The sequence below is a fragment of the Miniopterus natalensis genome, chromosome 8 (assembly GCF_054644295.1).
Source record: "Miniopterus natalensis isolate mMinNat1 chromosome 8, mMinNat1.hap1, whole genome shotgun sequence".
Taxonomy (NCBI): domain Eukaryota; kingdom Metazoa; phylum Chordata; class Mammalia; order Chiroptera; family Miniopteridae; genus Miniopterus; species Miniopterus natalensis.
In genome coordinates, this window is record NC_142088.1 from 34,129,471 (window position 1) to 34,151,664 (window position 22,194).

Consider the following 22,194-nt stretch of genomic DNA (forward strand, 5'->3'; position numbering starts at 1 on the left):
ACATAGCCATAAAGTCATCACCATCAAAGAAGTAATTGACAGCCTTACTATGTGTCTGTCATTCCACTTACAGTAGTTGATAAGACCAGGCAGGAGTAGAATTCTTGGAGCACAGTGACATCACAGTATTACACCACAGTGGTTCCCATCCGCATGTTCTGCTCTGTGGTTTTATTTTATTACTACACGAGAAATAATAGAAATGGCATAAACCATGAAATTTTCAAACCATGTATTATACTACCTTGCTGCAATTGGCTAAGGAATCTAATTTAAAATGAACAGAAGAAGAAAAATATGTTGCTGTGAATTACAATGTCCTTGTAGTAAGATTAAATCAAAATCGTCCAAATTTGAGACCCAAAAGAGAATTAAAAATTGCCTACAGTAAGTATTAACCAGTATTAACTTCCAACTATGTAAATCTTTCTTATCTTCATATGTATACATGTAGTTTTGTAACTCTAGCACTTAAGTTGTGTCTATTTTTCATGTGTTATTTCATAAACGCTTTCATGATTAATAGCATGAGAAATAACTATTGGCAAATGACGGTCCTAGGAAAGTTTTTAGAAAATGGCAACACACAGAGGAGGCGATATTATCTTTTGATCTTTTTGGTAGTATCTGGTGGTCCTCCTCTTTTGCCCTTTCCTTGGTCCCTGTTCCCTCAAGATGGTATGTGACTTGTTCTGGATAATTCAGCACACGCCGGCTCTCATCTCTGCCTGCCTGCCTTCCATCGCCTCATAATCTTTAGGCCTCACTCTGTGCAAAGAGATTTACCAGAGCAAATGGAACCCAGAGGTCAAACCGAACGTGTGCCAAAAATAACTCTGAGTTATTAAATTGGTGCGCTGACAAGGAAATAACTGAATAAAGCGACAGGCAGAGCTGGCCTGTGTGCTTCCTGGAGGCAAAGCCTGGTGTGTCTGCAAAGCTGTTTTTGTATTTTGTGGGGACCCTTTCACACTCTCTTGCCAGTTTAGACATTTAGGAAATTCTGGATCCCTGGAGCTGACCAGCCTTAGTGACAGCTGATGTAAGTTTAGGATGTATGGCCATAAAGTCATCAGCATTATCAGGCTGGTCAACATTGTCTGCCTGGAGCGTATGTGGGAGAGCGGCAGTGCAACGGTTTCAGTCCTGTTAACTCCCCCTCCCTCAGTGGACTTTCTCAGCCAGCAGTTCCGAAGCCCTCAGATCTCCACCCACAAGACAGCATTTGCTCATAACTGGAGGTGTTTCTCTGCCACTTACACTAGTTCAGTCACCTAAAATGAGTTTTCCAAATAATCTGTCTGTTTTCACCTTTATTTTTTCCACTTTTTAAATCTGTGATGTTGATATCAGAATTAATATCAACATAGAGCACTTATGCTATTATTTTCCTAAAATTTAGAGATACCAAGCAAATGAAGTAGCACATGTGAATGACTTTTATAAATTCCAAGGCCTTATTGAAATAGTATGTACTATCTGTACCATAGGTACACAGATAATTAAATATGACAATTTTGAGGGCTTCTACCCCACCCCCCTTTTTATTGAATTCCAGTTGCTTCCTTTAATAGCAGGCATCTGTTTATGGCCTTTCTCCCCAACCTCATCTCAGTTTTACTTATCATTACAATAGTATATTAATGATATTAGCAACTGATATCTCCAGGCTGGAATCGGTGTACTTAAATGATAGGGAATCTGCAAATGCTCAAGTCCATTAGTCTGACCTTGAGAAAGTGTTCAATGTGAGAAATTCAGAGCTTTCCAAATGTTAATCCAATCATGTTTCTTTTTTTAGGTAGTTCATATTAAGGGATGATCAGAAAATTATTTGTATATTTTAAATCCTATTGCAATGCTTGTTTTATTGTTATTTTCTTAAGTTTTCCATAGTTTTAATCGGTATACATTTTTGTAGAAGATTGCTGGATACCGAAGATGAGCTTGGTGACATCCAGTCAGATTCAGTCCCACTGGAAGTCCGGGACTGGCTGGCTTCGACCTTTACACAGAAAATGGGGATCATGAAAAAGAAATCTGAGGAGAAGCCAAAGTTTCGGAGCATTGTGCATGCTGTTCAAGCTGGGATTTTTGTGGAAAGGTAAGTGAAATTTCTGGTATCTCAAGACAAAGTTTGAAAGGCAGAACTCTGTCGAAGTCATGGGAGCCTATATTTTATTTACTGAGGAAAACTGCAGACATAAGTATACTTAGAATGAACAGATCGAGGACTTTATGATGAACTTACCTACAACAAAAATCTCCTATCCTGGATTATTATTTTTATTTATTTTAAATTGACATAAAGACTAAAGGCAAAGGCTTTTGGCTCTTGAATGAACTTTTGTGAATAACTATTTAAAAAGAATTATAATACATCCATATGTCTCACAACGAATTTTACCGGACTCAGTTGTATCACCTCATAAATAAATTCTATACTACATGCTAGAATCAAGCAGGCCTTTGTCTGCACTAAAGAAAAATACCATTAGTCTCTTCTCATTGTAGGAGGAGAGCTCTCTCAGGTCCACTTCTGGAGTTGCTGTTTTTTAACATTTCTGTCACTGAAGCAAGGGCTCCTTGATGGACCCTAGAAGCACTGAATGAAACCACCAGAGTCTCTCATGTGGAATACATGTTACTCTAGCCCAATTTTGCATTGCTAGCCCTTAACAACACAACTTGGCTTTCTGTCTAGGAAACAAGATGTTCCAAAACTAAAACTGCAAAAAGACTTGAAGGAAACATGTTACATCTGACAATGTCAAAAATTAGTTATTAGAATTTCTTTAAATTAAAAAGCAATTGCATGGTTTTAAATTTTATATAAAAAGATTATTTTGAGACTAATAAAACTGAGGAACAGGGAAATGGGAAATTTTTTGTCAATGTACTTAAAATTAAATTTAAGGAAAATCACATCATTTTTTTATCTTCTGACATTTCTAGTCATTAACACTAATGAACATTATAAACTATAATTTTCTTCTGTTCGGAAGAATGGGAAGCAGGCTTGGGCTTCTGAAAAATGAAAATGAGAATGCATTGCAAGAAGTATTCAGTGTGTCACCTGAAACTAATACAAAATAATTTGAAATGTAAACTGTAATTAAAAAATAATTTTTTATAAAAAAAGTGTTCAGTGTGACTTAAAGATTTATTGTAACCACAGCACATAAAGTTTATCGACTCTTGGCTCATGTCTGTGTTACCCCAAAATAACAACCACTCAATGACTACTCAAATTATTTTGAGTATTTCTTAATCCTATCTAATTGGCTTTGATAAAAGAATCCTCATAACAAGCAATTTGATTAGTTTGGTGAGGTGGCACCCCCCCCCCCCCCCCCCCACACACACACATGCACACATCCTGAGTATATAAACTGGTCCCAACTCTGCCAGATGGACCAGAAGTCTGAAGCAGGGTGTCAGGGCTGGAGAGAAAGAATTTCTCTAACCATATCCCTATTTTAAAAACTCAGGCAAGTATGCCATAGCTATTGATTTTTTTTTTTCATAAAATCAAATTCAAAATATCTAAATAGTAGTTCAGAAAGTCAGCGAGAGAATCACAGATAGAATGTTTGATTTACTGAAGCAATGTATATTTTGGTGTTCTTTCCTCATTTAAGGAAATATTGCAGAACTTGGCAAACTGAAAAGAAATGCAAAGTGTGGAAGTAAATCAATTTCCATTTTCATTCAGTAGAAGATTAAGAATTCTATTAAATATATTGACATGCTAAATTTTTTTATGTTCTACCCAAAATATTTAATTTAATAACCTATAGAAATATCAAAATGTACTTAAGGTAACTAAATCAGTAAGCAGTCTTGAAGAAAGCAATGTGCTATGAACACTTGGAAATGAAATATTTTTTAATACCCTTGAATCCCCATTAGCAAGGGCATAAGAATAGTGGGATATGTTTCTCTTTTTCAAAGATAATCATCCTGCACCTTGGAAGTTAGAAGTCTTTTTGAGCCTTCCCTCAAGCACCTTCCCCAACATTCAGTACCTCAGCAAGTCCTGGCAATTTGCTTACTCAAATGTGCCCTGAATAGACTCCCTTTCTCATCTCCACTCCTGCAAGACCAATGCAAGCTTTCCGCACCTGCCATCAGAAGCATGACCATAGCTTTCAAGTGGGGCTCCCTTCTTCCTCACCTGCCTTCTCCTAACTAGTGATCCTACAATGCTGTTTTAAAATATAAATTAGTTCCTGTCACTCTTAAGCTTAAAATTATCTGATGGTTTTACTTTTCACTTGGTATTTGGAGCAATGCCTGTATCATGGCTTTGCAAGATTAGGCCTCCTTTTTGTTACCTTCTTGACTGAATATCTGTACCAGTCTGATTTCAACTTCACACACATCCCTAAACTCCTTCCTTCCTTGAGGCCCTGAATCCTGCTATTTCCTCTATCAGAAATGATTTCCCACCCTTGCCCTAGCTGGCCCTTCTTACCTTTCCAGAGGCCATTCCAGATCACTGTATACTGTTCATCACTTTCTCTGTCCCGGCCAGTGGTTTACCTCACAGCTTTTACAGCTGTAATCATATATTGTTTCTAATTTATTGTTCCCCTTCACCACTGACTAAGTCCCATGAAAGTCGAAACTATATTTTTCTTATTTGCCACTAAAAAATCTGTAGCCTAGCCCTGGCCAATTTGGCTCAGTGGTTGGAGTGTCACCCCTGCAGGAGGCAACGAATCCATGTGTCTCTCTCACATCAGTGGTTTTCTATCTCTCCCCCCTCCCTCCTCCCCTTCACTGTCTCTAAAAACATCAATGGAAAAAATATCCTCAGGTGAGGATTAAAAAATAAATAAATCTGTTGCCTAGCAGAGTGTTTGGCATAAATAGGTGTTTTTTTTTAAGTTTTGAATTATATCTTGTAACTATACTCAAAACTTTCAAAAATAATCCATCATATTTCCAGCTAGAGGGTTTACCACCTATAAGAGTCCAGGAAATTAATTATTCTTTTTCATCAACTTGTTATATATAAACTATTTACTCAAGTGTGAGGCAACTGTATTAATTTTCTCCCACACTCATTCTGATTCCAGGATGGCTTATCTGAATTTTCTTTTTCTAATTTTTATCTCAACATTTTATTCCCAATTATAGGATTAGAAAATGATAATGGGAAAATTTCTCTATCAATTTGGGGGGGGTGTCCTCTTTTTTGTCTTTTTTTATGTTCCATATAATGAGAATACATACTGATATTTATTTCTTAACCTACTGCAAATTTAAGAAACTTAGTAGCACCAGAGTCCCTACTGAGCACAGAGAGCCCTAAAGAACGTTAAGAATTGGAACCAAAGGTACTAGCTGCAGAGTAATGAGAACAGTAATATTAATAATAATAATGACTTTCTTGTATTGAGTACTTATATTATGCTAGGCATTTATATTATGTACTTGTCACAGAAATCTTACAATTATTCTCATTTTCCAGATGAGTGACACTGGATAGTTTTCCAAAGCCCGCACGCAGTTACTGAGCGGCCGGCCTGTTAGTCAGGGCACGTGTTCTCTGCCACACCACACTGCCTTTTGTGCCGTTACGTCACACTGACTTCATGTTACTTAATTTTTAAATGTCTTATTCCTACTGATTTGTACATTGACCTTTTTATCCTTGCCTGTTACCTTTTCATTTCCCCTGTACTTACACTTTTTTTTTTAGAGAAAATGGATAGAAAAGACTGTTTCCTAAAACAACAACACCCTAATAAGTAGTATTACTGACAATAATTACTTTCTGAGTATTTTATAGTGTGATTATGGTTTCCTTGCCTTGCAAGATTAGAACAACTAGTCCTATTTCAATGGAGCAATTAGCGTAAGTATTTTTATTTATAAACTGCTCTGAAATCTTCAAACATAGTAGATGATAATATAGTTACTGTAACTGATCACTCACATCCAAAAATTATTTAAAGTCATTTAAAATAAACATAACATGAGAATAAAGTAACATCTCTGTCATAAAGTGGGGAGACGCTTTATCAAGAAAATCTAGGCTAGAAATAAACATAAACAATATTTTAATTCTGACATTCCAAGAAGGAGAGATTTAAAAGGAAAACATGATAAATTACTTGACTTTTGTTATCTTGAAAAAATAAAAAGGATAACTTTTACATAGAAATTGAGTAATATGTCTTACAGATTTTAAATATAATGTAAATTAAATCAAAAGGTTAATATTTTCCTCAGTGGTTTTATAGAAGGTGAAGAATATTTTTCAAATGACTATTTATTATACTGAACTCTAATATAAATTAATGATAAAATCATTAAATTATGGTTTTGTCTAGGCACTTTGGGGGAGAAGTTACAGCAATATAGTCCAGGAATGCAGTCTGCTTTTGAACTAATGATATAAAAATTAATGCATAGAATTAATAATCAGTTAAATTCTTTGTTTCCAGGACTTTGTGAAGGAACCATGTGTAGAATACAAGCTTATTACTATTTGTTTACTTTAGGGTATCACATTGATTTTATTCTCATACGAATTGATGGGGGAATTTATTATATTTGGTTCTTGATAGACATCTTGGTTGCCCACCGAAAGATGGAAAAAGTCCAACAAATTACTGATTAATAAAAGTATTTTTGTTATTTATGCTATTATAAAAAGGGGATAGCTTTGTTCTTTCTGTATAATATTTCTGAAAATGATATTAAATGACAGTCTGAACAAATTTTTGTCAATATTGTTTCCCCAATATTCTTAACTTAAAAAAAAAAAAAGGCTGTGCAAATTCTTATAATGCTACATATTCCCTCCTATAATTTCCATTTTGTAGAAAAAAATCTTAAAAGAAATATTTTAGTGACATTCAACTTCCAGACTAAAAATTTTGGTACATAAATGGATGCAAAACAAGCATCTTCTGCTGTCAGTGATATGGTGACATGCTAGAAAGTGTTTTTGCATATACAAAGTCCAGCCCATTTTAATTAGATGAAGCCAAAGACATCTTTACCTAGAAACTCAAATCGCAATAGCTTCATAGGGTGGTTGTGAGTAAATAAAATACTATTAACGTCTGTCACATTATAGATGCTTAATCAGTGGTGGCTGTTATCATTGTTGTCACAAAGGCAGCCTGTAATTAATGATAAAAGTTGGAACTAGTCAAAAGTAATCATTTCCCTTATGTTTATATTGAGTAAATGATACATATGTATATATACATATACTTATTTTTCTTTTTTAGGATGTACAGAAAGTCCTATCACATGGTTGGTTTGGCATATCCAGAAGCTGTCATAGTAACATTAAAGGTGAAATAATTTCAATTATTTTAGTTTTTCAAATAGTCATTTAAAAAAAAATCTTCTTAAAATGGCCAGGAAGAAATGAAAATAGGTCTATGCTACAGCTTACATATTGGTATGTAAAAAATATTTTAACCATTTTACAAAATGTTATGTGTTTCAAATTACGACCCATTGTAGATTTCACTGAGAATTGATTTTCACTAACAGACTATAGCAATGCATATGCATGTGTGTGCACACACCTGTGATTTTTTTTCTTATTTATGCTTGGATCCTGAATTCAACTTTAAGACAGCAGAGAGACTTGTACATATTTTGTTTTGTATATATTATGGAAAAGTTGAATGCATTATAAAAAGATGTCTCAGGCAAATATAGCTAAAGAACAAAACTTATACCAGAGAAAATTATCTAGAATTTTAGGTCAGAAAAAATATAAAAAATAAAATAAAATTAAGAGAGAAAACAAAAAAATAATTCTGTCTTCTTGTCTCTGCCTTTCCTGTGGCTGCCCTAGTCTGAGGCCCAATCGCAGTATTAAAATACTTACTGTGTTAGAAATAACTGGAGTCAAAACTCTTTGAAAAGGAAAGTTTTTGGCTCACTCTTGTTGGTCTGCATTGTGTGTGTGTGTGTGTGTGTACTGTTCCTAGACATTATTTCTACAAAAGCATTTTGAAGGCTCATCCTTCAACACTCCTTATTTCCTTCTATCACTTAATTTAGGTAGAGGAAATTCAACTTTGTCTTCTCTAAGTTTTATGGTGGTTTTCCTGTACTAACCAAGAATTTAAAGGATGTATTAAACTACTTTACTAACTTAAATTTATAATGCTTTCGTCTGTCCTTTAATTTCCTTCTATGTATCCCCTTTGCATTTGTTTTTTCTCTGCTGCATATTAGATTTTAATCTTATCAATTCATAAAAAGTAGTTTGTTTTTCTTAGATGCTTTTTTATCTTTATGTTTCTAAATCTAATATACCAGTTATTATATAACTGAAATGCGACATTATAGGATATTAATTACTCCTCAGCTCTTTTGATTTCCTCAACTATGGGAAAGTATATTATTTATTTTAAGATCCTCTGCTTAGAAACCAACTAACAAAATATTTAGGTATGAGAGAATGCAAATGTTTTTCTAAAACATAGTGCAGAAAAAACATGAACTAAGAGGTTGAGGGAGGCACTACTAAAGATTATTTTACTTAAATAATTATTTCCTGAGATACCTCCTTATCTTCTTTGTTCTCAATCTGACAATGTAAAAGCCAAGCATCTGCCTTAGTTTACAACTGTAATCATCATTGTTGATGAAAATCCCCCCAAAATGGAGAACTAACCTTTTATCCAGTGGGAAACCCCTGGTGGGAACTGTAAATAGCAGCCTTATAACAGTCTGAACTAATTCTCCTTTGTTAGCTTTGGAATTTGATAAAAGATTTGTTGGCCTCCTTTGAGCTTCACTAATGGTAAAATGCCTTCGAACAGAATGCTTAGAGATTCTAAAGTGACAAACAGATAACGCAAGTGTTTAGGCATCAAGTTAGGGCCAAATGCAAGGAATTTAACAAAGGTACACACACAATTCAATAAATATTCCATTGGTGTTTCCAAGTGATTCAAAAGACCACTTGACGTTAGTATTACTATTTTTCAAAAGAAATATTTTTAAAGGAGACTGCTTAAATGCTTTTTACCAGATTCTCAGTTTAGTTTCAGCATGTTCCAGCACAGACAGTTGACCTCCATCAAAATATGTTAAATGAATGACCCTCTAAACATTGCCTGCTCAAATTCAAAATTAATGCATAGGTTTAAGGTTGTCCACTTACAGATACTAAACCTGCAGTGAATGCAATCAGAACTTCTTGGCTAATAGTTTCTGATAAGCATTAGAACTGATTCTACTGTACTTCTTTAGGTTTTTAAATTTCAGTGATTTATTTAGTGTTGGAGCTCAAACTTTACATGAAAACCTCCCTAATGATGTACAGGACTGATATTACTTGCTACAAGTCCATTCTGTGGACTCCTCTGCAAGTTTTTGCCCTGGAATTACCTTAAGCAAAATCATGCGGTAGCAGGGGGCACTTTCCTAGAATACTTCTTTCTCCAAAGGCCTGACCACTTCCCCAGGGAATTGAGTGAAATTCCAAAATTATCATCCTTTATCTTACCATCTTACCCTGAAGGAAAGTACAAATGAATCAGCCAAGATTAGAGTGATTAGTGAGGTAGTATATACTCTCAAGGGTATTTGCACTTTAAAAGAAGATATAAAAATATCAAAGATTTAAACCAAATTACTTACTCCTGTGGAGGAATTTCAAGCAATATAGCAGGTGGGTGGGTGGGAAAGAGAAATTGGAGATGTTTTCCCTTTATCCCTCAATTAACATCACCTACATAACCTGTAATTCTACCTTAAAATGAGGCCCACTATGGGAAAATTATTTTGGGCATGAATTTGGAGAGAGATTTAGGACAAGGGAAGTATTAAAGTGCTACCGGGCTTATTACATTGTTTGATAACCTTGGATTAAGGGGAAGATCTTAGCCCTACATTAAGCCTTATGACCTTACTTTTGTGAACCCATGGATGAATACTAAGTGGCCCTATCATATCAGACTCTGGTAAAAATATAGTCTGATGTGCTGAATTGAAATCTGGCCTGCTGGATGTATAATGCCTGATCTTTCTAATAATCTTTCATAGAAAGAAACAAAACTATATGAATTTGCCCCCTGAAGTATGTACTCTTTTTTTCTACAGGAAGTTGATAAATGGTGTTTTGATGTATTTGCCTTAAATGAAGCAAGTGGAGAACATAGCCTGAAGTTTATGATTTATGAACTGTTTACCAGATACGATCTTATCAACCGTTTCAAGGTCAGAAACACAGAGTAAAAGTGAAACGCTCTTAGAATCAGTTATCCGAATGACAATGAAAGCACAGAACACTGAATCATTATCCATGCCTTGTGCAACGTTTCCAGTTGGCAGGTCACAGAACTGGGGGGATGAGTTCATCACGTGATAAGCCATCTCCCCCAACTCCCTGACGTAACTCCACATCCACTCGGGTATCGTGAATCCATTGTAAGCTCACTCCAGTGAGATGCCTACATCCTGGATTGTTCACAGGGCAGTCGTGTAGAGACTGACAGCTATGTTCTAAAGAAATATGATCTTCTGTGTTCCTGAGACACAGAATGAGCCTTTATTGGCAGCTTTTCTTCAACTAAAATGAAAAGGCTTCTAATTAACTTCAGTTAGAGGTATTTAAATAACAGATTTGATCCAGATTTCTGAGCACTCTGCACCTGTACCTTTAGGCATTACCTATGGAATCATGACGTTTTTAGAGCTGGAAGGTACATGGAAGATCATTTATTTTACTGCCTTTTACTGTTATCAGTGGGGTGCCGTCCGTGTCCCACTCCACTGTGGAAGTGGAGTTCTTGGGGTGCCACGGGGAATGGAATTTCCTGTGGCCACCACAGGGAAATGAGATATCATGGAAAGTTTTATTGATAATGTAAAATTAAGGGGGTTCCCTTCCAGGGTCCCATCTCCCTCTGTCCCACCATGAAAAATGTCCAATCTTGTCTTCAGTGGAGTTGGGATTAAAGCCACTGCCCAGAGTCGCTGCTCAATATTAAAGCACAGTCCAGCCCAGCATCTGGCTAGCTTAGCTTGTGTTCCCAGCTGCAGTCCATTGTGTGTGGGGTCATATGGCCATTGTGGCTGCTTAAGGCCACCTGGTGGGCAAGTGCATGGGTGAGTATGGGTCACAGAGCAAGAGAGCGCAAGGGAGCAGAAGCAAAGCAAGAGAGAGCTAATTCTTTGTCTGGGCATTATAACCAGAAGCTTAACCAATTAATTAAGCCTTCAAGATTTCGCACGCTTGCAGTGGCTCTGCTCCCCTAGTCAATTATCTTTTTCCCAGGTTACACTGACAGGCAAGTATCTCTCCTGTGTCACCCTGACTTCACTGAACATGCCCCTATCTGCCTGCTTCCCCCAAAAATCCAGGAGGGGAGAAGGGAGGGATGTTAATCCCCTTGGAGGGACACTGCTGAATTCCTTGGGGTGTGAAGCTATAGCTTCCTTGTGAAGCTGCCCAGATGACCATGTTTATAATGTCTGGCCTCCCCTTTGCTCTTTTTCTATTATTAATATTAATAAACTAGCTAATTATGATGATAACAGCATTACAGATAAAAAAGCTAGACGTCACCAATTCTAATAAGGAAATTTTACCCGTTTAAGAACTAGGCTTCTGACTTGACTCTCAAGATATAGACATTTAAAGACAACAGTGTGGGGAAGACTTATTTCATCTACCTTCGTTAAACATTTGGGGGTTACAATCCTTCTCAGGATTGAAAGTTAACAGGTTGATGAAGTAATTTTTCAAAACAGTCGCCATTGAACTTCAAGAAACTACTGCCCAGTTCTGACTCACTAATGTGTCCCCTCCCCGAAACTGTTGTGTCTTGTTGATTTAGAGCTACTCTTAAGGTAAAATGTAATCAAAATTATTACTTTCTGCAGATTCCTGTTTCTTGCCTAATTGCCTTTGCAGAAACTTTAGAAGTTGGTTACAGCAAGTACAAAAATCCTTATCACAATCTGATCCACGCAGCGGATGTCACTCAAACTGTGCATTGCATAATGCTTCATACAGGTATCATGGTAAGAACAGCTTTGTACCTGAAGTTTGTTAGTTTGGAACATCAAATTCTGTTCCCCTATGTTCTTATTATCTCTTTAATGTCCATGAAAGTATTGTAAGTAATAATCTTTTGGATTTGTGAGGGTTAATGACTTATCTATAATATACATTTTTTCAAAAAGTATTTTAACTCAGTGGGAAAAAAAAGATACCCAGAGGCAAATGAAAATATACTGTAAGTTTCCCAAAATTTGGACTATAGAACATTTTTGTTTATAAATATCTTTTCCCTTAGTAATCAAAAGAGAAAAAATAAGTGACCTAGAGAAAAAGTCTCTGGAATGAAAGTTAGTTATAGAGCTCTTCCCTCATATCTCCGTGTTCTTCTAAGCCGACATCAGCAGCCTTTTCTCTTTTACAAACATTGCTAATCACATTCAAATCCTAATGAGTATTTGGGAAATTATTCATGTGAATTTTTCCAAATTCTCCTTCCTTTTCTTTGCATCTGAATGAATCAATGGATAAGTAAATGTTTCATCTTTGCAAATCTCAGGACAGCAAGGAGTAGATGATAGGAACGGCCTGGAGTTTCTGTAATGCCTCAGAGTTTAAGCTGACTCCCGGAAGGCGAAAAGAGAAGCAGCTCAGTTCTAAACTGAGGTGGGCTCAAAGGGGTGTAGGCCATGTGAGATCCCCAAATCTTAGTGCCTTCGTGATTCCTTGTGCGACAGCCTAGGCTGAAGCAATGGCATAAAGCACATGTAAGGAGACCGTCCCACCAAGCCCCGTGATAGGCTTTGCCTACCTGTTTAGAATTCAGAAGTCACACCCTTTCTATTGGCAAGGGTCACTGGCACTCAGATCTACATAACGAGTACTCTTTGGGGGCCCAGAAAACCTCAATACTCATCTTTCTACGCCAGAGACTTTGTTCCTAACCTGCTAACAAGCAAAGCCCCTAGAACTACACACAGTAGGTTGTTCTGAAGATCATGAAAACTTATAACAGGTACATAATTCTCCAAGTTTTTTGTATACAGAAAATTTTCTTCATTATTTCATTTCCCCCCAAGAAACTGTAGGGTGTTGTTTACTACACATATTTATTCATTTGCTATGATTCATCCAATAGTGTCTTCCGTGCTGACGAAAGAAATTGTCTCTCCTTCTCCATCTTTCTTTGCCTCCAAAATGTTGCAGATCCATCAGTGCCTTAGGCTCAGGTCCCACTTCTGCCCATGTTCCAATTATCTGTTGCTCGATAACAAACTGTGTCGTGGCTTAAAACAATAATTTGTTAATATCTTCAAGGGTCTGTGGTTAGAAGGGCCCCAGTTAGAAGGTTCTCAGTGGGAGTCTCTCCTGTGATTTCAGTCTGCTAGCAACTATGGCTGAAGATATCTGAGGCCATCACTGGGCAAGACGTCCGTGACGGTTCACTCACACGACTGGCAGTTTATAATGGCTAATGTCTGGGACCTCAGCTGGGTTTTTAATACAGAACTTTATTGGGATCTTACCACAATTCAATAGACATATGCACTTTATGGCAAGATTACAAAGTAATATAACTTGATTTGGAATGAAGTCCTGTTTGGAGGGAGGTAGAAATCTCAAAAGCCTTCCTTGAGGCCATAGCATGAGCCTCCTGTGACCTTCTAGAAGGCGGAACTATATGTGTTGCTAACCTCACGCCTTGTGTTTTCCTGTTTTAAGTTATATATTTGAGCATCACTGAACTAAGGTGCAAATGTGCCATTGGGCTAGATCAAATGTAGGCATGGCAGGACTTGGTCCTTGATTGAGTTTATTTACCATTCATTCCAGGAGTCTGATTTGGCATTTTAAGGGAGGAAACAGAGGTTACTAATGATAAGTAGAAACTCTAACATTCAAAGATAGAACTTTAAAACGGTGTAAGTTTTTTCAAAGTAGTATATGTAACCTTCTTTATACCTGTTTCTCTTTCAAGCATGTGCACACAAACACACTCACACACACAGAAATTCTTCTAAAGCTCTTTTGGTTTCAAAGGATTCATCATCACAGCTGTTTCCTGAATTCCTTGCTTTCTCCTGGTGTGATATGCATGGCGATCATAACGGCAAAAATAATGTGATGGACCCAGTGCCCTCTGACAGCTGCTGATGCTGTTACACTCGCAAAAGTTGCTTCCACATCTTCCTGGTTACAGCTGCTTCCTTTTTCCTTTCTAAGGCCTTGGTCTTGAATCTGATAGTGAGATTGTATACATTTCAAGTATTTGGCATTTCCTTTTTTTCTAAATTCTGTGGCTTTGAAAGAGTTAACTGAACAATGAAATATTTAAGATTTATTCTTTAATAGAAAGCGAACTGATTACATTTCCGCAGAACGCTTGGAACAGAAAAGTAATGCTTACTTCAGTATAATAAAATATCTGCTTAAATTTTGAAGTACAACGCAAAGAAATATGCCATTTCAGCTCAGGGAGAGAGGTAACCAGAATTTAAAAAATATGTTTCTGCATAAGTACATTTTTTTTTTTTTGGTCAGAAGTATAAAGAGAGCTAAATAGAAGTGTCTGATTTCAGCTTCAGACCCTCCATTCTGAAGGTAACATTGAAGAGCTGAGGAGTGTTACATTAGTGAGTAAATAGAGAAATTCAAATCCACTATGTGATTTGACCCTCAGACTTGCAAGGAAGATTCATTCCAGTTACAATGAGCCAGTCCAACTCTGCGAGACTGAGGGGATCTGCCCCAGCCTGGCGCAGCTCTCCTGCAAGCCAGAATTTATTAGCAAAGATAACACAGTCACTTTTTGAGAAGACAGTAAGTTACTAATTGTAAATATAACTTCACTCTACTTTAGCAAGTTTGCTTTGAAAATTTGTTTATGATTTTACTCATCCACTAGCAAAAAAGTGTCAGCGGGCTCTTTGCTTATCTCTTAGCTGGGCCATTACAAAAAAATAATCTGCTGAGAGACTGTCAGTGTTGTCCTGGGTCTGGAAAATACATTTAAACTGAAGGGAGTAATGAGAAGTGTTATGATGGGTGATGAGAGGCAAGGCAAAATAAATTCACAAATTTATTGACTATTTTGTCAAAACTAGGTTAGACTGTCAGTTTGTTTTTGGAAAGTTATTTTAAAAAGCTTTTCTTTAGGTGAAAAAAGTGGTGGTATTTATTTCTATACAAATAAATGTGTTGGTTCTTTAAAACAAAAAAAGCATTTTAAAATATATCACTTACTTCAGTGTTTTAGCTGGTGTCCTATAGTTTCAGAATGGTCTTATCAAGTGTGGCATTTATGGGGCACTCCAGCAGCAGCCCAACACTGTCCCATGACTAATACAGCCTGTCACTGGTGAAATGTTCAGAGGACCATTGCCTCCAAGGGACTGTGACTGTCCTTCAGTTGGTTAATGTCCTGTGGACGCCCGGAGGCCTGCGAGTAGGCCGTGCCAAGGAAAGCTGATGCTAGTGCACCCCTGTCTCATGCTCTCTTTTGTCCCTTAATTAATTTGTAGCCCTGGGCCACAGTGACAGTGTGACAGGTTGCTCAATCCATTTGCCAAAGAGCAGATGCTTCACTGAGTGCTGCTAAGCCACCTGCAAATGCGTATTTGAATATGAAATCATCGGGACGGCTCCTCACATTGTGATCTCGGTAACACTAAGAATAGAAAGAAAAGAGATGACTTGAAATCTATTTCCTTTGGAGATTGTAGTCCACTTACTACACCCAGAAATAGCCTCCCACACACTGAAATGACTCAGTTTTTCTCCAAGCAATCTGCAGGAGACTTGCCATGGTGTCTCCAATTCTACAAACTCTGTGGAAATTCTGTTCTTATAAATGGCTTCCCAGGCAACACCGTTTGGAAGAGTGGAAAGAGTGTAGGCTTTTGAGGCAATCAGAAGCTTCGAAACCCTGTTTCATGACTTCCTAGCTTGTTTGCTCTCTGCTTTGGTTCCCTTGTCACTAAAATGCAGTTTATAATACTGAGCACCTTTAGCACGACAGTGAGGAGTCAGTGATATCATATGTGTAAAGCACCTAACCTAGTTCCTGAAATATAACAGCTATTAGCACATACACTAATATTAGTAAAAATTATTAATATATTATTATGTATATTAAATTAGATGTATTATTATTATGTATATATACTCACTTTCTATATACTAAGTAAGTTAGAGCAAACTACCTCAGCCTATTCAAAGGCATAGAGAAAAAAAAGTGTTCAGCCCTATAATTTAAGATAAAATGGTCAGGAATTAATAGGTCAGTATGATATTCTGACCTGAAATTCTCCCAGCCCTAGACATACATACTGTCTCTATCACACACACACACACACACACACACACACACACACACACACTAATTCAGCTATGAAAATTAACATCATACATCTTAAAGCTCTATGAACTTTTGCTCATCAATATATCAGGTTAAATTGTCTAGAAGCTCTGCTTTTAAAACTTTAGAAGAATGTATTCCTCATATTGCCTCCCTTGAGTAATGAATGCTATTGTCATTCATAGAAGAAATATTGTGATCTGTGGAAGGAACAGAAACTTTGGAACTAGACAGAATTTGCTTTGAATCCCTGCTCTGCCACTTGAGAACTGGGTGACCTATGGCAGGTTGACTCGCTTCTTTAGGATTCAGCTTTGTTATCTGCCAAATAGGGATAAATATGTTTACCTACTAAATAGTCTATAGGATGGTTATAAAAATTAAATGACACCATGTAATTAAAAATTTCAGTTAATATTAGTTCCTTTTCCTTTCCCTCCATCACCAGTGCACACACTATTAATGGCAGTCATACCTCTCTATAACATACTTTAAGGGCTTCACATTTTAGAGTAAGGCTACCCGAACATTTCTCTAGGCAAAATACAAGCTGCAGTGTAGATGAAGCACAGTCTTGTATTGTTTATTAGTCATCACTTCAACCCTTTATTTGTGCTTATCAGGAATCAGAAGAACCTAGGTTATGTACTGACCACAGTGCAGTTGGGAAGAGTGGTATGATTCAGTCTCATTCTCTCTGGCTTGTCCTCATGAATCCTTTACAAAATCCATGAGTTTAATTATGCATTTTCTGAGTTAGAATTCTCATTTGACACCAGCATGAAGTGAATCGGCAACTAAGAAGCTCAAAATAAGCTCAAAATTCTATTTTCACTAATACAAAACAGATGTATTTTTAATTAAGTATTAAAGCTCAATGTTTCTCTCTTCCCAAATTATTTTATAATGCAAATTTTATTATTAAGACTATAGTGTGGCAATACATAAGAGGATTCATTGAGGAAATATTACTTATGAGCAGAGAGTAATGAGACTAAAAACAGGAAACACATGTATAATCAATTTTGAGAGCTAGGAAGATATGCTTTTACATACTTATGAGATAACCTATAATTAACATCCATTATTTTTTATTTAATTTTTTACAGTTTTAGTTTCATAGTCTATATTATTGTAATAAATACTGGATGTTGGTTTTTTAAAAAAATCACAGTTAAATCTGTAAATCTTAAATATAACCAATAAGAAATACTTAATAAATTGTGTGGTTATTTTTCTAGGAACAATTTCCTTTAATAAAACAATGGGTTTCTAGGAGTACAAAAACTGGTGTAATTTCAAGTGCTATTCATTTCATGGTGCTTAATTCCACAGTCTCACTGGGGACACTAAAGGCTCAGTCCCAGTTCAGCCTATAATATAGGCCTCTAATAAGGTCATTTTCTTTCTTTTAATGACTCACAATTAAATGCACCTATAAGCACTGAATAGCTAGTTAAATCAACTCCCTCTGGTTCTGAAAATCATTTCTGCTTTAGCCATCCACCTGTGAGGCATTTATTCTTGAATTGTAGTCACTAAAGATGTGTTAGCTCACTATTGGTTTCCAGATTGAATGACTTAAACAGCGTGTTAAAGATAACAAGTTTAGTAAAATGCCATTTATTCTGTATTTTACTATATGTAGGCACAGTGCATACATTGACTACAAACTTCTTTTAAAAGCCACAGGGGAATAACCACTAATTCTATTTTCCTGGGAACTGTGGCTGAAAGGGAAAATAACTTATTTGTCTAAGGATTAACAAAGATTTAAAACTAGGATTGTTTGAATGCATATCTTTACCAACTACTCCTTACTACTTCCTCAAAATGCAAGACTGGTTAAATTCAATTCAACAGACAAATATTAAGTTCCTACTATATGCCAAATGCCATGGTCACTTATGTGAAAAGAAAAAAGATTAATAAGAGCCTGGCTTTGGCAACTATGAGAAACAATAGCTGTCACCTCCTTCATTTTTGTCCTCATGGACCCACAACGGCTCCCTCTTGCCTTTTATACAAAATTCAAACTCATCAGCTCCAATCAGGGCAGCCTGTCAACTCATTCCCATGCTCCGCACTATTTTCAATCTCACTTCACTGGACTCTCCAACACAACTGTACTACAGGCAATTCCATTTTCGCATAGACTTCTACAGTGTCATTCTACATTCTCTTTGTATGTAAGATCTCTCTGTTCCCAACCTGGCATTTAGCTTTCAGTCTTCACCCATCCTAATTCCAAGATCCACTGCCACAGAATAGACATTCTATCTGCCCTTCTATTGCACCTTCATTCGGTCACCGTGTATCAAGCATGCATGTAGTTTATGTTCTATTTTTCTGTTGCCTTGTGCAAGGTCTTTAATTATTTCAAGTATATGGAATAAAACCACTAAGACCAAGCTTCACGTCGTTTTGGATCTTCCATTCCTACCGCTGAATTGCAGTGGTGTCCAATAGGACCTCCTGTGATGGAGAAAATGCTTTGTATCTGCGCTGTCCTGTATGGCAACCACTTGCCACATGTGACTGTTTGAACAGCCGAAATGTGGCTACTGTGACAATGAAAGGGGACTTAATTTTACTTAATTATATTTCTTTTAAATCTAAATAGTCACATGTGGTTATATTGGACAGAGCAGTAAAAGTGTTATGCAAAATGTGATAAACTATTGAATTATCTAAGTGGACTTACACTAGTAGTGAAATGTTGTGAAATCATCCAATTGATAACAAAGAGCAAGTATGAAGCAGGTGGTCTGATCTTATGTGAAGCATTTATTTTTTTCATTGTTATTAACTGTAATTGCACAGTTATAGAATGTATATGTTATGAAGAGTAAATTTGGTAAATCCTTGGAAACTCCTCTAAATCTTTAAATATAAAAACTAAGTTCAGTTTCTCTAATGAGCAAAGTAAACAGTTTTCAACTCTTAGGTGAAAAATCTTTTCATACCAAGGTCTTCTACAAAAGTTGAGCTAAAAGACATTTTACTGATGTATGAGCTGTATCCTAAAATTCACTTAACTGTGATTGATTTCACGAGAACCCAAATTGGTAAGGCTATGAATTCAAAGTCCAGACAGGGTTCACCTTTTAGATCATAGAAAATTCTTTTTCAATTAGCAAGAAAAACGATAATGTCTGGATTTTCAACTTACAAGACATGAAACAATCATTGACCTCGTGAAGCATCACTATTGTGCACAATTAATGGAGGTGGAATAGAAAGGAAAATTTATTTAAAATCAATAAAACAATTTTATATGGTTAATTATACCGGGGGCACTGAAAATCGTTTTTGTGGAAAGACAGCATAGCCTCTGCTTTCTAAACATGTTGGAACCTTTATTTAACTTACTAGCACTGGCTCACGGAACTGGAAATTTTAGCAATGGTCTTTGCCGCTGCCATTCACGACTATGAGCACACGGGAACCACAAACAACTTCCATATTCAGACAAGGTAAGCTAGATAAAGTACTAACTTTTCTAAGATAAAACTTGAAATTTACTTTTCTGCATATTGCTTATTTTAACAAGATTTAAAAATAATAATGTAGATGCCAAGTAAGAATAGGTTTAATAAATTTTAGCAACATTTATTAAAGCTGTAAACATTTCAATCAACCAGCAAAAATTGTAAACCTATTTTGTGACACATTCAGCAATTTAAAGAGCATAAAGATGTGTAATATAATTTTTATTTGCTCAGAATTTACACTTTGAACTGTCACACGATTCAGACATCTATTGAGACAAATCTTGCAACTTATTGTCTAAGGCATCAGTTTGGTGTTATTATGTATTTGAAAGTAGTAACATTGCACTTCTGGGGGGAAAAATCTAAAAATCAAAGAAATCTAACTTCCAGGGGAGCATGAAGTGTTAAATTTAAAATAATTAGAAAATGTGATGTTTTAAATAATGGTGATAATGGCAGTTATTAGATTCAAAATACCAGAGTGGACGTGTATTGTTCTGTCAGGGCTGCCATCCCAAAATACCACAAATTGCCTGGTTTAAGTAACGGAAGTTTTCTCTCAGCTCTGGAGACTAGCTGTCCAAGATCAAGGAATCAGCAGGTTTTGCCTCTTCTGAGGCCTCTCTCCTTGGCTTGCAGGTGGCACCTTCTTTCTGTGTCCTCTCATGGCCATTTCTTTTGGTGTGAGCATCCTAGTTTCTCTTCCTTTTATAAGTACACCAGTGATATTGGATTAGGGCCCACCCTTATGACCTCATTTCATCTTTATCTCTTTAAATGCCTTATCTCCAAATACAGTCAAATTCTAAGATACTGGGGGTTACAACTTCAACATATAAATTTCCAGGGAATGCAAGTCAGTCCATAACAGGAAGGTCCTCTAAATTTTTTTGGTTGCACAGAGATCTCCCTTCCTGGGAGGCAGAAATTGGTTGAGGACCCCATCAGGATCCAACTCACTTTATATGCACAGGATCCTGAAATTTCTGTCTTTTACTAGTCAGATAAACTTAAGATGGAGATGTAAGTTGAGAGAATGATGTCTCTCTGGAACCAATGTAAACTCTCTATTCTTGTTGAGGGAAAATTAAACCTAGTTATTTTTTATTTGTTCATTTTTTTAAATTAGTAGAATTTATTTCATAGAGCAGATTTAGGTTTACAGAAAAATTGAACAGAAAGCACAGAGTTCCCATATGCTCCCTCCCAAACTCACAGTATCCCCTATTGCTAACAGCTTGCACTGGTGTGGTACATTTGTCTCAACTGATGAACCATTGTTGGTACATCATTAATAACTAAAGTCCATAGTTTACATTAGGATTTACTTTTTGTGTTATACATTGTATGGGTTTTACAAATATGTAATGCCATGCATCCGCCATTATAGTAACACATACAATAGTTTCACTTTCCTAAAAGTCCCCTTACTTCATGTTTTAATCCCTCCCTCCTTTTTTTATCCATGGCAAATACTAATCTTGTTAATGTCTCTATAGTTTTGCCTTTTCCAAAATGTCATATAGTTTAAATCACACTTTTCAGGCTGGCTTCTTTCACGTAGCAATATGAACTTAAGGCTCCTATATGTCTTTTTATAGTTTGACAGATCATTTGTTTTCATTGCTGAATAATATTCCACTGTCTGGATGTCCCAGAGTTTATTTACTTATTTACCTATTGAACGATATCTTGGTTGCTTCCAAATCTTGGCACTTATGAATAAAGCTGCTATAAATATTCATGTGCAAGTTTTATATGGTCTGTTCATTTGTTTTTTAATAGCAATTTCTAACAACTCATTTTCCAATTATAAGAAGTTATTGTTTTTATGTAAAGAGCATAGAAACATTTTATAATATATTAGACATTTTAGAGCTTCAAGGGACCCTAAAGCGGCTGAGACCCACATTATAGATCGCCTGGTGATCCACAGAAGAAAATGCAAATATCTCAGAGGTGAAATGATTTATTTATATGCACACAGTCAGCTGATGGCGGTGGCACGATTGAGAAGCTAAGACGGACACTCACTCTCAATCCAGTCTACTTACACAGCTCCGCTCCCAGGGCCAGAGTCAGACAGATGATGGTCCCAGCCCGTTAGAGCCTGAAGTGGATGGGCTTAGAGACCATGGACCCTTGATGGAGACAGAAGAGTTAAAATTCAGACAATGAAATATTAGGGAAGGCGTTCTGTCTATCCCCGGAGTCCCCCAGGCTGACAGAGCATGAAGGGGAAGGGGAGACCCTGAAGCTGGTGCGGCAAGGAATGTTTGCAGAGCAGGGGAGTTGTTTGGGTTTTATTTGTGTTAAACAGCAAAGGAAAGGCAGCCTGCTCAGGT

The 22,194-nt window shown here is 36.5% G+C and overlaps 1 protein-coding gene across 1 annotated transcript in view; it reads left to right on the plus strand.

Annotated features, from left to right (window-relative positions):
* The first annotated feature begins 1,921 nt into the window (after positions 1–1,921).
* PDE1A (phosphodiesterase 1A) overlaps positions 1,922–22,194 on the plus strand; it is a 55,976-nt gene continuing 35,703 nt past the window's right edge. The window contains exons 1-5 of the mRNA XM_016211791.2: positions 1,922–2,104; positions 7,254–7,320; positions 10,096–10,212; positions 11,881–12,021; positions 19,731–19,831. Coding sequence (XP_016067277.2) covers positions 2,019–2,104; positions 7,254–7,320; positions 10,096–10,212; positions 11,881–12,021; positions 19,731–19,831 — 512 coding nt within the window. The 5' untranslated portion in view covers positions 1,922–2,018. The remainder of the gene's footprint in view (positions 2,105–7,253; positions 7,321–10,095; positions 10,213–11,880; positions 12,022–19,730; positions 19,832–22,194) is intronic.